The sequence below is a fragment of the Peromyscus leucopus genome, chromosome X (genome assembly GCF_004664715.2).
Source record: "Peromyscus leucopus breed LL Stock chromosome X, UCI_PerLeu_2.1, whole genome shotgun sequence".
Classification (NCBI taxonomy): domain Eukaryota; kingdom Metazoa; phylum Chordata; class Mammalia; order Rodentia; family Cricetidae; genus Peromyscus; species Peromyscus leucopus.
This window is the reverse complement of record NC_051083.1, coordinates 16,335,048-16,351,615: the sequence shown is the minus strand read 5'-3', so window position 1 is coordinate 16,351,615 and position 16,568 is coordinate 16,335,048. Positions and strand designations below refer to the sequence as shown.

At 46.1% G+C, this 16,568-nt stretch overlaps 1 protein-coding gene across 5 annotated transcripts in view; it reads left to right on the top strand.

Annotated features, from left to right (window-relative positions):
- Positions 1 to 16,568, top strand: part of Otud5 (OTU deubiquitinase 5) — a 34,662-nt gene that overhangs the window by 6,753 nt on the left and 11,341 nt on the right. For 4 of the 5 annotated variants that reach the window (XM_028881366.2, XM_028881369.2, XM_028881368.2 and 1 more), the window contains one exon: positions 6,790 to 6,883. In XM_028881366.2, coding sequence (XP_028737199.1) covers positions 6,790 to 6,883 — 94 coding nt within the window. The remainder of the gene's footprint in view (positions 1 to 6,789; positions 6,884 to 16,568) is intronic. The other variant, XM_028881370.2, reaches the window with a different exon arrangement.

The following is a 16,568-nucleotide window of genomic DNA, read 5'->3' as shown; positions in this document are numbered from 1 at the left end:
CCCACTCCCCAATTCTTTTATCTTTTTCCAGCCCCTGGCAACCCACTAATTTGTCTGGACTGATCAGCTATTCTGAAACAAGTAGATTCATATAATAATGTAGGTCCTTTGTAACTTTGCTTCTTTTGGTTAGCATGTGTTCAGAGCACATCCATGGGGTAGCATATATCAGTAGTTTATTTGTTTTTATCGCTAAATAATAGGATCTTGGAGCTTTGTAATTCCTCGGTGGCCCAGAAACAGGTTGGGGGAGTCCTCCTCTTTCTTCTATTCTGGTGGGCTTGTATGGGTCTTTAGAGAAGCAGTATGTTCGTGTTTCTCATTGGATAGATGGCCTGTGTTTATTACTCCTGGAGCAGAGCCAGTGTTCCTGGGTGTTTTGGGTGAGGGGGTGGTGTTGGCTCCAAGCTTGCTGGGACAAAGCCGGGAGGCCTAGAATACTAAACACCTCTTGGCCATGGGCTCTGAGAAGACATCTGTCCAATGCTGTTGCCATCCTTCCCTGCACCCTTCCCCCTTTATTGGCAGCTTTTTTACCCACAGGCTCTGTCAGCAACTTCCCAGGCTGAAAGGGAGGATTCCAGGCCCCTACTGCTTTTTCATTTTAACCCCCTCCTTAGGGAGGTAGATCGTACAGAAGGGGGGCCATGCTGTGTTGTCTCACAGCCACAAAGCTCTGGAGCTCACATACCAAAGGAGTACTACGAGGAGGATGTATTAATTTCCTGTGGCTGCTGTGACAAATAACCATGGACTGTGGGGCTTAGAACAACAGATATATTCTGTTGCACTTTCGATGGTCAGAAGTCCCAAATGGGTTTCACTAGGCCCAAATCAAGGTGTTGGTACTTAGTGAGCATCCTCTGGGGGGCTAGGAGAGACTCTAGACCTTTTCGGCTTCTGGTAGCTGTATCACTCCAATCTCTGCCTCTGTCTTCACACTGTTTTCTCTGTGCGTATGTGTGTGGTTTCCTTTTCCGTATTAAATCTTCTCCTCTCTCTGTAAAGACAGTTGTATTAGTTACTTTTCTTATGACAAACGCATCTGAAGGCGGGAATGGTTTATTGTTACTTACGGTTTGAGGTGATGTAGTCTCTCACGGTGGGTAAGTCTGGTGGTGGCAGGAGTGTGAGGCAGAGGTCCCATTGTGTCTGCAGTCAGGGAGCAGAGATGAATGCTGGTGGTATTCACTTCACTTTCTCCTTTTCCCCCTTTCCCCTTTTATTCAGCACAGGACCCCAAGCCCATGGAATGATGCTAGGTTTAGGGTGGGTCTTCACTTGTCGATCGGTTAATGCTCTTGAAAATCCCTCACAGGCACACCAAGATGTGTGTTTCCTAGGTAATTTCAAACCCATTGGAGTTGACAGGATTAACTATCACAAGTCTACTGATTCTCAACTTGGCACCCAAACCTGTTACTTTTCAATGTTAATGTTTTACTCCTTGTCCTCAATGTCACATAGCCATCTCAAGATAGGTAACACATTTAGTTCATTTGTATGAGTATCCAAATTCTTAATAGTTCTAGTGTTCAAAAATCTTAAGTTCAAGGCCAGGTAAGGTGGTATACAACATTAATCCAAGCACTTGAGAGGTAGAGGCAGGTTGATCTCTGAGTTCTAGGCCAGCCACAGTTGAATAGTGAGACCCTGCCTCAAAAAATTTATTTTCAAAGTCTGTTCTGAGACTCAAAGTAATCTCTTCATTGTGAGTCCCTGTGAAATTAAAAAGCAAAGCAAGTTGCATTATCTATTTAATTTTATTTATTTATTTATTTATTTATTTATTGGTTTTTTTCAAGACAGGGTTTGAAAGCTTTGGGGCATTTTCTGGAACTCACTCTGTAGCCCAGGCTGGCCTCGAACTCACAACAATCTGCCTGGCTCTGCCTCCCATGTGCTGGGATTAAAAGTTGTATTATCTAATACACAGTGGCACTGAGCAAACACTCTCCCACTCCAGAAGAGAGGAATAGGTACATTGCCAAGGGAAGATTAGATGAAAACGAGACTGAAACTCAGCAGGGAAAACACTACACCCTGAGTTCATGCATTTGATGGCATCCTGTGTCCAACAAGCTCTGTTGCTTTGGCTATATGTAGCCTCTGTCTTGAGTCAATTTTATTCAGTGCCCAAAGCTTTCCTTGGCAGATGTTTCTGGCATCTCCAATATCCTTGAGGGCACCATGCAAGTAGGCATCACCTCCATAGCTTCATAAAATGACGTCTTAGGGTCTTATTGCAGGAAATCTGACCCTGCCTCACACTTCCTGGTTTCATTGGCTTTCTGAAACCTTGGTGCAAGGTTGTATGATTATCTCATTGCTGAATTCTGTGCATCTGAAAAAGCAACATGATGTGGAGGATGTTAAGTTAGGCTCCAGCTCCAGATGTAGTCTAGCCGGCTTGGACCACAGGTGCTGTGGCCTCTGTGTGCCGCCTTGACTGAACAGGAAAGTTCTTAACCTGTGGGTCCCGACCCCTTTAGGGGTCGCCTGTCAAATATCCTGCATATCAAATAGTTACATTACGATTCATAATCATAGCAAAATCACAGTTAGGAAGTAGCAATGAAAATAATTTTATGGTTGGGGTCACCATAACATGGGGTACAGTATTCAAGGATCGCAGCATCAGGAAGGGTGAGAACCACCGGTTTAGAGACTGCTTTTTAGGCATTGGCCATTCAAGTGAATGTTTTTCAACTGAGTTTTTAGTTTTATATCCTGGAGCCTTTCCTGGTAGGGTCTTGCCCTTGAGGCAATATATATACCATACAGGGTTTAAGGTTTTCCTTAATTGCACAAATTTCATTACACTTCTAGCCAGTTTGTCCAAACCTAACTGTCTTCAACTTTAAGGCAGCCATGTTCTTTTTCTTGTCAAACTGCATATTTATGTCCATAACTTTTTTTAAGGCAGGATCTCATGTAGCCCATTCTGGCCTCAAACTAGCTATGTTGCTGAGGCTGACTTTGCCCTCCTGAGCCTCTTGGCTCTACCTCCCAAGTGTTAGGATTATAAGGATGATACCCAGTTAAAACTTCAACCTAGTTGATGCTCTTTTCTTCACCAAACTGTACATTTCTACATCTTGTGTGTGTTTTGTGCTTTCTCAATGGATTGATGCAATAATAACCACAGTAAGTTATAACTATACTACAGCCTAGAAGTTATGCTGACTTCAGATTTCCTCCAAGCAACTTAGTCCATTTCTTTTAAATTCAGCATCACTCAAATGATCAGGTGGGCAGAAATGAGCCAGATTATTTTGCCAGAATATAAAACTTACGGCCTCTAGTCCTTGTACTTAGCTGAGATCTCTTTAACCAGGATTGTATTGTTCACATTTCTGTCTGTATTCTGTTACTGCACATTCCCACCAGAATATACTGTAAAGCTCTACTCCCGCACTCTAGGTCTTATCTAGCCAACAGGACCAAAGCCTTCCAAATTCTTCCTGCAAAGCACCTCAAAATGCCTACCGGTTTGTGTGATGAGATAGCATGCAATGACCCCACTTCTGGGTACCACCTTTCTTACTTTTCTCTTGTTGCTATAACAGAATACCTGCCATGAGGTTTGTGTTGGGGATATAGTCCATCACAGCGGGCAAGGCATGACAGTGGGAATGTGAGGCAGCTGGTCATGAAGCGAAGAACACTGATGCCCAGCTTGCTTTTTCCTTTTGACCTGTGTATTCAGCCTGAGACCCCCGCCTGTATGACGGCGTTACCTACCCATGTTCAGGTGGTGAGGTAAACCTTTCTGGAAACTCCCTGAAGGGAGAGCATTGTCCAGTCCTTTTACAAAGGCTTAGAGATAGGGAGGGGCTTTGCTCCAGGCTTGGTCTTAAACTTGTAAAGTTCAGGGTTGAGACTTGATCTTTTCAGGTCAGGACGTCACTACTGACTAAACCTATTGATAGTAAACTATTCTCTAGCACTCCAGCACTTCCTAAACATTTTCTTCCTGAAGTGGGAGAGGGAGGGAAAGAGAGCTCTAGGTTTTTCAACTGGGTGCCAAGGCCAGTGGCTGCTTAGTGATTCATCCCCTAGATTCAGGCCTAGGTGCCATTCAGTTACCTTAAGATCCACACCCCACTTACGCAAAAGGTCTGTCTATTCAGGCTTCTTTATTTCTAGGGACAAGGCAGAATTTCCCCAGGACTTGCTGCCAGGCATGTGCCACTGCTCATGGCACATCATGTGTTGCTGCTATAGTACTAGGCTTCGCTAGCGCCCAAACTGCAGCTCCTTTCTGCCTTTGTACAGTGTGGATAATGCTTCCTGCCACTTGGGTTGTGGTAAGGACAATTGAATGAGGTCACCTTTGTATCTGGCACCTGGCATGGGGCAAAGCACTCAGCTAATGTGAGTTCATCTTTCCTGCTTTTCCCTGCTTAGCTGCCCAGTCTTGCTCGATCCTTGCTCCACTGTCCACATTGCCAGGCTCTGAGCATCTCTGGTGCTGAGGGGCAGCAATGACTTTCTCATCCACTTAGCAAGCATTTCTGGAGGTCTGGGGGTCTTAATGCTTTGCCCAAGTGCCAGCCTTAGTTGTCAAGGTAAGGTCTCTTTCTGTTTTACAAAAGCCAGGGAGTGTTCATCTGTTTTGCAGTCCCACTCATACTGTGTGTGGTCGTGACCTATTTCTCTACCCCTCCCCTAATTTATCACGATAGAGACAAGTCTGATTCATTTCTCTGTCCTCATTGTTCAGCGTAGGGTGACTCATATTTTGGGAGATGATTAACTAGGAGCCCCTTTTCTCTTCTTGCCCTTTCTTCTGTCTTCCTCCCATACCTGGCAGGATGCTCTTTCCCTCTGCACTCTCCCTTTTATCAGTGTGGGGTTATAGTTCAACTTTTCTCTTCTGGACACCCTTGGACGGACTAGGCCTCATGGTTCTGGGAGATGGCTGTCAGTGTGAGCAAGGTTGACCTAGCTAGTGTACTAGCGCACAGCCTCCAGGGTGGGAGGAGCGCCTGGGCTGCTGGAAGGTAGTGCACCAACAGGGAAGCACATTAAAGGCTTCCGGTGCCTTTGTCATCTCTGCAAATGAAGTCACACCTTCCCGCTGTGGTGGGCCCCGAGGGTGGGGCTGCCCACGTCTTCCCTTGTCCCTCTTCATCTTCTGCCTAGCCACTCACCTAGGGCTTTTTGACGTATCTCCATTGTGCATCATCTCTTTATGCTGGCCTCTTCCCCTCTTAGGTTTAGTGGTCACCTCACCATATATGTTATTCCAGAGCCTCTTTAGGTCCTGCCAAAAGTCCTGAGTTCTTGACAGATGTGTCAAGTACACCAAATGCTTCCCATTTTTATAACTGGTATGACAAGTTTAGGCAGCTTCCTACAACCAGGGACCAGTGCAGTAATGGAGCTGGCTGGGTTGAAAACCAGGGCTTTTCTACCGATGGAGGTCCAGGACAGCCAGGACTACACAGAGAAAACCTATCTCCAACAACCAAAACCACAACCAAAAGAAAACCAGGGCTTTAGCCCTCCAGACACTCTGCCCACTCTGCCAGCGATCTCTCTGTGTTTTTAGGGAATGGAGCATACCCATTGCCTGTAGTGGGCTACAAAAATGGCCCTTTGTAGTCATCTTTAGCAGAGATCCTCTAAGTTCCTAGGTAGGATCATGTCCCCTAGGAATAGACTTCATATTCTGTAGTACAGCCCTGTTGCTGGGTCAAGTTATCTGCTACTGGCAGCCAGCAGAGGGCGTGAGGAGCCTGAGAAAGATCTGCTTCTGCTTCATTTTGAAATGGAAATGTCTTAGGCTGTCAAGGTCATTATTATTTTAATTTGGAAGTATGGGTTTGTATAGGTTCAATTAACCAACCCTTTGGGATCCAATGTAATTTGGAATTGTGAAAATATGCAGACTTTGGGAAAGTCTCCTGGTGTTTAGACTTTGTGTTATAGAACACTTGAGCAGAGGCTGGAGGAGTACCTTATGGCCAAGTGCCTGAAGGTTTCTGCATGAAAATATTTGAATCTTCACCCTCAAGTAGGGTGTCTGGGTATATGTCGGTTCTGTTCAGGTTATGATGGGACATGAATTAGATTAAGACTTTGGGTTTTCTGTGTTTTTTCAAGTCTCTTGATGTTCAGAGCATCTAGGAATTTGGAATTTTGGATGAAGAATTGTGTATCTTTATTGGGAAAGGGGGTTAAGAAAAATCACCTATAGCACGAATACTTAGAATTATATTTATTGTCTACTTTTTTTCTGTTTTGTACTATATATATGTTTGTATACATATGTATGCAAGAGACTGTGTACCTGTATATATAAATATATTTGGACACACTTGAGATCATAATTGGTTCTCTTTCTGCCTTACACAGTATTTCTTAGAATTTCCCAGATGTTTATAGGCTCAAGATCTCCATTTTAGCTAGTTATTCTCTTCAGCATCTCCCCTGGGTCAAACTTCTTGATAGAGAACCACATTCTGCATCTAGGCACTTACGGAGTCTATGCCTCTGACTGCCTGGGCCAGGTCTTGTAATATCTAGAGCAGGGATCTGAAAGCAGATGAAATTTCCAGGGGATCTGGGGCCTCTCTGGGATTAAGTCTTGATCTTGTCCAGTGACTGAATCTCTTGCTTTGTAGTCTGAGTAGTCAAGAAGGACTGTGAATTTCCCAGTATCCTTTTTGCCAATCAATCATCTGGTCCTCTCAGGAATTGAGGGCAGGACCCTGGGGAGGGGGTACAGCCTTTCCTGGGTAACAGGTTTCCCTGTTGCTGACCTCCGGCTCTTTCCTCTAGCAGGAACACTGGTTTGAAAAGGCCTTACGGGACAAGAAAGGCTTCATCATCAAGCAAATGAAGGAGGATGGTGCCTGTCTATTCCGGGCTGTAGGTGAGTATCTGCCTTGGCCATGCAGGCTGGGGGACTTAAGGATATCTCTGAGCTGTGTCCCAGTTGTCAGTAGTAGCCCTGAGACAGGATTGAGGCATAGTTAACTAGTTGGTATTTTAGGATATCCAGGCATGAATCCAATGTTAGTGTTTGGCCTCTGGTCTTGGATTGTGTTGAGTGAATAATAATTATAGCAATAGTAATGATAAAGTGACATCACTTAGAGACTGACACTACTACTAACACTACAGGAAACCTGTCTGTCTGTCTATCTTTTTTTGTTTGTTTTTCGAGACAGGGTTTCTCTGTGAGGTCCTGACTGCCTTGTAGATCAGGCTGGCCTCGAACTCAGAGATCTGCCTGCTTCTGCCTCCCAAGTGCTGGGGTTAAAGGGCTGAGCCACCACCACCTGGCATGGAAACCCTTTTATTTTTTATTTATTATTATTATTATTATTTTTTTTTTTTGGTTTTTTCGAGACAGGGTTTCTCTGTGTGGCTTTGCGCCTTTCCTGGGACTCACTTGGTAGCCCAGGCTGGCCTGGAACTCACAGAGATCCGCCTGGCTCTGCCTCCCGAGTGCTGGGATTCAAGGTGTGCGCCACCATCTCCCGGCTGGAAACCCTTTTATTATCCCACAATTTAGGTGAACGTGGGGACAGATGTTGCACTTCTACTTGTCAGATGAGAAAAGTGTCTCAGAAATGGGGAGTGATTTGCCCAGGGTTACACAAGAAGTATGATAGTCAGGATTTTATATCTGAGTTAGCCACATCACATTGTTGTCACTTTGGTATGTAAGAGTTTGTACCCAGAGTTTTCTGTGGTGTGGTCTGTTGGGGAAGGTCTCTATCTGTGCTTGTGCCTGTGTGTGAATTTGGGTGTGGGGAAGCACACCTTTAATCCCAGATTGCCGAGGCAGAAGCAGGGGGATCTCTGACTTCAAGGCCAGCCTGGTCTACAGAGCAGGTTCCATGCCAGCCAAGGAAGGATATGTTTGTCTTATGACACACCCCCAAAAATCTAGATCTGTATTGGTTTTTTTTTTTCTTTTAGCTTGCACAAAAGTAGAGAAAATAGCGAACCCTTTCAGATGCAATCATCTAGCTTCAAAAGTCATTAACACAGCTGAGTGGTAGTTGTGCAAATTCATTGTTTGTGTTTGTCCTTTTAAGGGGCCTGCCACCCAGCTGCCAAATAAATCACACACACAGGCTTATTCTTTATTATGAATGCCCAGCCTTAGCTTGGCTTGTTGCTAGCCTTAAGCTAACTTAAATTATCCTGCCTCCCTTTTGCTTCTGGGCTTTTTCCTTTTCTTACTTCTGTAAATCTTACTTTTACTCCATGAGTTGCTGTATAGCTGGGTGGCTGTCCCCTGATGTCCTCCTTCTCTGGCTGCTGATTCTCCTCCTCCCAGATTTCTCCTTCTCTTTATCTTCTCTGCCTGCCAGCCTGGCCTATCTCTCTTGCCTCACTATTGGCCATTTAGCTCTTTATTAGCCCATCAGGTGTTTTACACAGGCACAGTAAAACAGCTTCACAGAGTTAAACAAATGCAACATAAACAAAAGTAATACACCTTAAAATAATATTCCACAAGCCGGGCGGTGGTGGCACACACCTTTTAACCACAGCACTCAGGAGGCAAAGCCACGCGGATTCCCGAGGCCAGCCTGGACTACCGAGTGAGTTCCAGGAAAGGCGCAAAACTACACGGAGAAACCCTGTCTCAAAAATAAAAACAAAAACCTCCCCAACACAATCTTTAATCTAGGAGGCAGACGCAGGCTGGTATCTGTGAGTTCAAGACCAGCATGGTCTACAGAGAGAGTTCTAGGACAGCCAGGACTGCTATACAGAGGAACACTATTTTGAAAAAAACTACACACACACACACACACACACACACACACACACACACAGTCATTTAACACATAGATAGCCTTACTTTATAACTACCCTGCCCACTCTTTCTCATTCCCCTGAAACAGTATTTTTACAGTATAACTTTTGACACAGGATCATTTTATTCATAAATATTTCTGTATGCTTCATTAACCGATATATCTGTATTGGTTTCTGTCTTTTTAACACAAGCAAAGTACTGCTGTCACAACTAGCAAAATTAAATTTTTTCCTTTTTTGAGACAGAGTCTCATTCTCTAGCCCAAGCTAGCCTGAAACTTGGAATAATCCTGCTCCAGCCTCCTAAGAGCTAAGATTATAGGGGTGATCCACTATGCACAGCTAAGAATTAGTATTTTTTTAAAAAATTCATTTATTTATTATATATAGTGTGCTGCCTGCATGTATGCTTGCAGGCCAGAAGAGGGCACCAGATCCCATTATAGATGGTTGTGAGCCACCATGTGGTTACTGGGAAATTGAACTCAGTCTCTGGAAGAGCAGTCAGTGCTCTTAACCTATGAGCCATCTCTTCAGCCCAGAATTAGTTATTTTTTTGAGAGTGTCTGTCTCTGTTAGTCTTGGCTGTTCTAAAACTGTCTATGTAGACCAGGTTGGACTCAAACTTTGAGATCCTCAGTAGCACACATCTTTAATCCTCTGCTGGGATTAAAGTTGTGTGCTACTGTGCCAGGCTGGAATTAGTAATTTCTTTTCTTCTTCTTCTTTGTTTTGTTTTGTTTTGTTTTTCTTTTTTCGAGACAGGGTTTCAGTGCCTGTCCTGGATCTGGCTCTGTAGACCAAGTCTGGCCTCGAACTCACAGAGATCCGCCTGGCTCTGCCTCCCCCAGTGCTGGGATTAAAGGCATGTGCCACCACCGCCTGGCTAGTCATTTCTTTTTTTTTCCCCCAAGACAGGGTTTCTCTGTGTAGCTTTGCGCCTTTCCTGGAACTCCGCTTTGGAGAACAGGCTGGCCTCGAACTCACAGAGATCCGCCTGGCTCTGCCTCCCCGAGTGCTGGGACTAAAGGCGCGCGCCGCTGCTGCCTGGCTTAGTAATCTCTTAATACTACTGTCTACTAAGCCTGAGCTAGATCTTTGAGTCCCTTGTGGCTATGAATCTTTGACCAAACAAGTAGTTGTGAAATCCCGTACCACTCAAAGGGAAATAAGAGTGTAGCCTGTTCTCTTCCCACACCAGTGGTTCGGTCTTCCAGGGAAAATGGCTGGGAATCAAAGCTCTGCCTTTTAGTTCTAGCCACAGTTTATAACTGCTGTGTGGGTCTTAGGCTGTTTCCTCATCTGTGAAATGGTGGTGCTCCCCAGGGCTCCTTGACTTCTTTCTAGGTCTGTTCTTAGTTTCTGGGTGACCCCCATGTCTGGTGTAAGCTAGACTGGATCAGATACCACTGCTGGGCAACTGGCTACTCTTCTTTGTGGACCCTCTTTCATTAGCTGAAGAATGGCTTAAAGGATTCTACTTTTTTTTTTTTTTTTTTTTTTCTTCCAGACAGGGTTTCTCCTGTTGCTCCTTTCCTGGAGCTTTGTAGACCAGGCTGGCCTTGAACTCACAGAGATCCGCCTGCCTCTGCCTCCCAGGTGCTGGGATTAAAGGCGAGCACCACCACCACCACCACCACCACCACCACCACACCACCACCAGATCTATGCATGGATGATTTACTTTGATAAGTGTCTCAGTGCTTGATACCCAGTAGGTCATCCTGGACTAGTAGCACTGGTAAAGCCTGGCTGCTGTTCTCAGTTGTGTCTCAGAGCCAGAACTATTTGTGGAATGGCTGGGACAAATGGTTGCTTACCTTCTACCAAGCAGAAACTATTCAGGTAATGGTTTCCGTTGGTTTGGAGAAAAATCCCAACTTTCCTACCTCTCTGGCTGGAAGTCATCTTCTCTCTGGGATATTTACTAGAGAAGGACCTCGGTTTGAAGGTATCTTTGGGATAAAAGGAAGGCAGAAAATGAAAAAGTGAGGACCTGTTAGTTTTTAGGCCCTGTATTAACCTCGGGCTGGATGTCGGATAAACAAGATTATTGTTGGGCATCTGGCCTCAGATGTTCACTGAGGCAGCTTGGGGCTGTTGACCTGGTATGAATAGTAACCCACATCAAGAGCAATTTTTTTTTGTATGTGTGTCTATCTAGCTCCCCCCTCCATTGGGGCCTTCCAGTAAGGGGCCCAAAGCATACAGGAAGAGCTGACCACAGCAGGTTGAAGGCCTTTCCTTATCAGCACTATGGCTACACATTTCCCCTGACTGGGCTGCCCTCAGCTTTTCTCTGTAAAACCTCAGGAGTCCTATGGCCTCTCCCCTGAAGTACGCGGCCCCCGGTCTCTAGGCCTCCTAGAGGTTTCCCTGGTGCAATGTACACAATACATGTGCCAGGCAAGGGGACTTTGCCCCCAGGCTTTCCGTTGTCCCCCGGTTTCTAGCCTAGCATATACAGGGACAGATGGCCATCATCTTCAGCTTTCTGCAAAGGCCTGCAGGCTTTAACTTCCTACCGTGTCGTAAATAGTCGAGGGAACACGAAATGGAGAGTTAGAATTGAGTGGGCTGCACACTCTTCTGTGTGCTCCAGGCCCTCCTGAAAGGGTTCAGTCAGTAGCCCATGAAGTATGGCTGGAAGCTCTGAAGAGAAGGCAGGAGGTGGAGCTCAGTAGTGGAGGAGCACTTGCCTAGCATCCAGGAGGCCCTGGATTTGATGGCCAGCACCACCAGGGATGGAGAGGGAAGTGACAGTGGTAGAGTTGGATGGGAACCTTCAGATGTCCAAAGGATGGCCCTAGCTTGGTGGTTCTCAACCTGTGGGGCATGACCCCAGCGTGAGGAATGACTGTTCCATAGGAGTCACCTAAGACCATCAGAAAACAGATAGTTATTTACATTATGGTTCATAACAGTAGCAAAATTTCAGTTAGGGAGCGGCAATGAAAAGAATTGTATGGTTGTGGGTCAACGCGACCTGAGGAACTGTATTAAAGGGTCGCAGCATTAGGAAGGGTGAGAACCACTACTTCCAGCTTCTTAGTTTGTCTGTTCTTTGACCTCTCTGGACCTCCCTTCTTCCAGCTAGAAGAATTTATTCTTCCATTGGTGAGAATTTTGAGCAGGTGCTTTTCTGTTCTTTGTTTGGCCACTGACATCTGAAGAGCACTTTTGAACCAGTATCCATTGCTTGTACCCATCTCTCCCTGGCACCTTCTCTAGAGAGTCGTGAGCATCCGTGAAGTCTTGGGTGGAGGTGGGTTCCTGTGGCCCACCTGCCCTGCTGCTGTGCTCAGCTAACCTCCCTCCTAGAAACATGAGCCTCACTCCCTGTTCCTCCATCTGCCGTTGACTCAACAGAAACATCTAGCCCTGGCCATGGCAGGGATGCTGACCTTTGGGCCAAGTAGAAGCTACACAGATGTGTCTGCATGGGCTTCAGGAGAGAGCAGCTGGGACTTGGTGTTCTGGCCCAGAAATATTAGCCAGATCCACTTCTTTTGTTGTTTTGGTCTTGGACCATGGATCATCAACACTGGGAAGGATGGCTCTTAGATAATTTGTAAGATTTTACTTTTTTATTATTGTTTGTTTTTTGAGGCAGAGACTTACTCTAGCCCTGTCTAACCTAGAACTTTCTTGGAGACCAGGTAGCCTTGGCCCTTGAACTTGTGACACACTTCCTGTCTCAGACATATTGCCATCATGCCTTATTGTTTAGTTTTGACAACTTTTTGGGTTTGTTTTTGTTTCTTGAGACAGGTTTTTTTTTGTGTAGCATAGGCTGTCCAGGAACTTACTCTGTAGACCAGGCTAGCCTTGAACTCAGAGATACGCCTACCTCTAGCCTCCCAAATTCTAGGATTAAAGGCATATGCTAACCCTTTGGCCTTAGATTTGACAGCTTTATAAAATGAGAAACTGAGGCCTCACAAGAAGGCCAGGACCCTGTCTTTATCTAGGTCACTCAGCCAATGTCAGAACTGCAGTGTTTGAGATTGTATCAAGACACAGGAGATTTCTCTGTGCTATTTCCTGTACAACTTTCTCCATTGACCTCTCTGTGCTCAGCATCTTTGTGTTTTCCAGTTTCCCATGGGAATCCTCAAGCAGAAAAGTATAGACCTCAGATTGGGTCTGAGGTCATGTGTCTTGCCCATAGTTTGTACCCAGTGGAACAGTTGGGTGTGCATACCATAGTTCTTGTTATGGGGGTTGGGGGGATATTTTCCTGGCTCTTTTCCTTAGTGCGGCCAAGGTTCCCACAGGAGCAGGACGGTAGAGAGCAGACTAGGTTACTGTTGCCCCTTGCTGCTGGTGTGTACCCATGTTTGTGTGCTTTGTTTTTAGGTTCTTCACAAAAGCTAAGCTTCCTTTATTAAACGTAGCGTGTGTGTGTGTGTGTGTGTGTGTGTGTGTGTGTGTGTGTGTGTGTGTGTGTACACCATAGTATGTTTATATGGAGGTCAGAGAAAAACTTGCGGGAGTCTGTTATCTTCTTCCTTCCTCCAGGTGGGTTCTAGGATCGAACTCTGGTTGTCAGGCTTGGCAGCAGGTGCCTTTACCTCTTGAGCCATCTGCAGAGCCTCCAAACTTCCTTTTTGGTCTTTAGCAGAACTTAATGGTAGGGAAGCAGTCAGACAACAACCTGAGGAGTACGTGGTTCCCAGGTCCCTCCAACGCAAGGGAGGACCATGTATTCACTGCCGTTTAGAGATAATCTGAGCCGGGCGGTGGTGGCGCACGCCTTTAATCCCAGCACTTGGGAGGCAGAGCCAGGTGGACCTCTGTGAGTTCGAGGCCAGCCTTGTCTACAGAGTGAGATCTAGGACAGGCACCAAAACTACGCAGAGAAACCCTGTCTCAAAACAAACAAACAAATCTGGACTTGAACTGGTGAAGTGAAACGGTTCCGTCAGTAAAGGTGCTTGTTGCTGAGCCTGGCAACTCGAGTTCAATCCATAGGAGTCATGTGATGAGAGGAGAGGACAGACTCCCACAGGTTGTCCTCTGATCTATACATGTGCTTGGGCATGCAAATGTGCAAAATAGATAGTAAATGTAATGATAAAGTCATAAAAGAAAAGTAGGCACGGGGCTCAGTAGTTAAGAGCACTTGCCACTCTTGCAAGTGGGAGCCCAGAGTGGCTCGCAACTTTCCTTAACTCTCTAGTTCCAAAGGATCCAGTGCCTCTCCTCTTTGTGGGCATCAGGTATGCATGTGGCACACACATGTAGATGCAGGCAGAACTCATCAACGTACAGTAAGATAATGTTGTTGCAGGTGTGGGGCAGAAGACTCGCACTCTGTCTTGCTGCTTTCTCCTTGTAAGTGGGGGCAAATGCAGCTTACATTTTAGGGCAGCAGAGAGAAGATGAAAGAAGTTTGTTAGAGGTGTTGGTCATTCCTCTCCTACCTCTCCCTAGCAAAGGCTGGGAAGGAAGTGGCACGGGTTCCTGAGTACGCGCAGCCTCACATCTTGTCTAATCTTCAGTCTTTCCTGATTGGTGACAAGGGCAAGGACTCGCTGTATGCCGTGGTTCTGTGTTGTGGAATTGGTCATGTGGGTATTTAGTCTCAAAGGGTTCAGTCTTTTGAAGGCTCTGCAGGCTGCATGTGGGTCCATATGTGCACTTGTATGTGAGTATCTTTATATGTTCAGAGAAAGCAAAGTCATGTGGTGCCTGGGGAGGAAAGTTGGTGTTGGATCTGGAGAAGTGTGCACTCCCTGGTACTTGTTATCCTCCCCTTATTCCAACTGATTCCTTGTGCTAGTAGGGAGCCTGGAGTAGACAGGGTCAAGGCTAGCCCTTAGCGAAGTAAGGTGGCTGCTGGCCATGAGGTGTGGGATGTCTTCCCAGGAACCTTGGACAGCACATAGGTGGCCACCATGGGATCCTGAACTAGCTGTGCTCTTTCTGTGTCAGCGCTCCTCCGTCCTGGCTGGCTTTGGCTTTGGCTTTGGTGAGGTTCAGATGAGTTGTCTGAAAGTCTGGAGTAGAACTAATGCTAGAGTACTATGCTGCGACTTTGTGGGCCCTGCTTAGAAAGGGACCAGAGGTGGAATAGAGTGGGGGAATCCCCTTCCAGCTGGACCCTGGAAGAGGAAACCAGGTGCGTATGGCCAAGTGCAGTGTTAGCAAGAGGAGGACTTTCAGTTTCTGTCAAAACAGTTTCTCTGAATTCCCCCTGCATTCATGGGTCCAGTGGGCCATTCTTTCTCCCACCTTGGGCCCCCCACAGGGAAGTCCATCCTGGCCCCCATATGCTAATCTGGGAGGAGGAGGAATTTTCCTAAGGACAGAAGTGGTAAGGCTAGGAAAATTAGAAAAGCTAATTCATCTTATGATGTGCTTTGCCTATAACATTGAAGGTTTTTTCCTCTCGATAGGGAGGTACTGTGTGTGTTTCCTTGGTCTAGAAATGCATGTTTTATTCCATGTTAATAATTACAAAATTAAGGTATATGCTGGGTATAGTGTTATATACTTAGAATCCTAGCATTTGGAGGCCAGAGAAGGTGGATTGTTGTGAGGTTGAGGCTAGCCTGGGCTACATAGAGTACTGTTCCAGCCAAGTGTCTAAAACTAAAAAAAAAAAAAAAAATGAAGGCCCATCTTACAGTCAGTGTGAGGTTGTGCCTTACAAAAGCTGGCATGAGTCTCTGTACAAGAACTGTAACTTGCCTGGACGTAAGGACCCTCACAGGAAGCCAGCATTACTGTTGGACTGGACTATGGTTGTCAGAGTTTTGACCAAAGACTGGATTCTGTAGAGAGCTAGCAGTGCTTGTAATTGAAGGGATACCCCTCCTTTCTGCATTGGGGCTTTCCTCTGGCAGAGGAAGTGCAAGAGAAATGAGGAAGGCCTTAATAAGCAGTTCTCGGAGCATTCGGGCTGACTGGTGGGTAGCTTGCAGTGTGATAGGAGTTGCTGTCCTCATGACAAATGGAATGAATGCCTGTGTTTTGTTTGGTTGGTTTGGGTTTTGTTTGTTTGTTTGTTTGTTTGGTTTGATTTTTTGAGACAGGGTTTCTACATAACTCTAGCTGTCCTGGAACTCATTTTGTAGCTCAGGCTGGCCTTGAACTCAGAGAGCCTCTTGCTTCTGCCTCCCGAGTGCAGGGATTAAAGGCGTGCATCACACCCCTGGCCTGAAGTGCCTGTTTCTTGATCACTGCTTATGTATGCTTCAGGTACTTGACAAACCTCCCCCTGTAATGCCATCCCCATACTGGAGATGGAACCTAGCTAGCACCCCATGTTCTTTCTCCCAGATATATTCCCAGCCGTCTATAGTCCTTATAATGTCATTTTCAGTGGAAGAAGAGTTACTGTCCCCACTTTATGAATGAAGACATTTCAACCCAGAGATGAAAGGCTAAGAGGTGGCATGAACTTTCTGCCAGAAAAAGGCAAGATAAAGAAAAGAGACCCTGTCGCCCCCCCTTCCCCAAATCTATCATCTAGCTCTGTACCTTCTGTAGGAGATCCATACTCCCCATTATCTCAGCCCAGCTCACTGAGCCTGGTAGGCCACCCCAATTTAACCCTTTCACCCCTCTCTTAGTTCCTGTTTATGGCAGCTGCAGACTGCGCTGCCTCCAAGCTTAGCCTACAGAAATAGCTCCTCCAGCAGCCCGGGCAGCCACAGCAGCCTCTGTGGTCCTGGATTCTAAGAAAGGCAGCAGCGTCCCCCACCCCCCACCCCTAGCTAGTATGCAGGACATGTGACTTGCTGGAAGTGCTTGAAGGGGGAGTGTGGCCA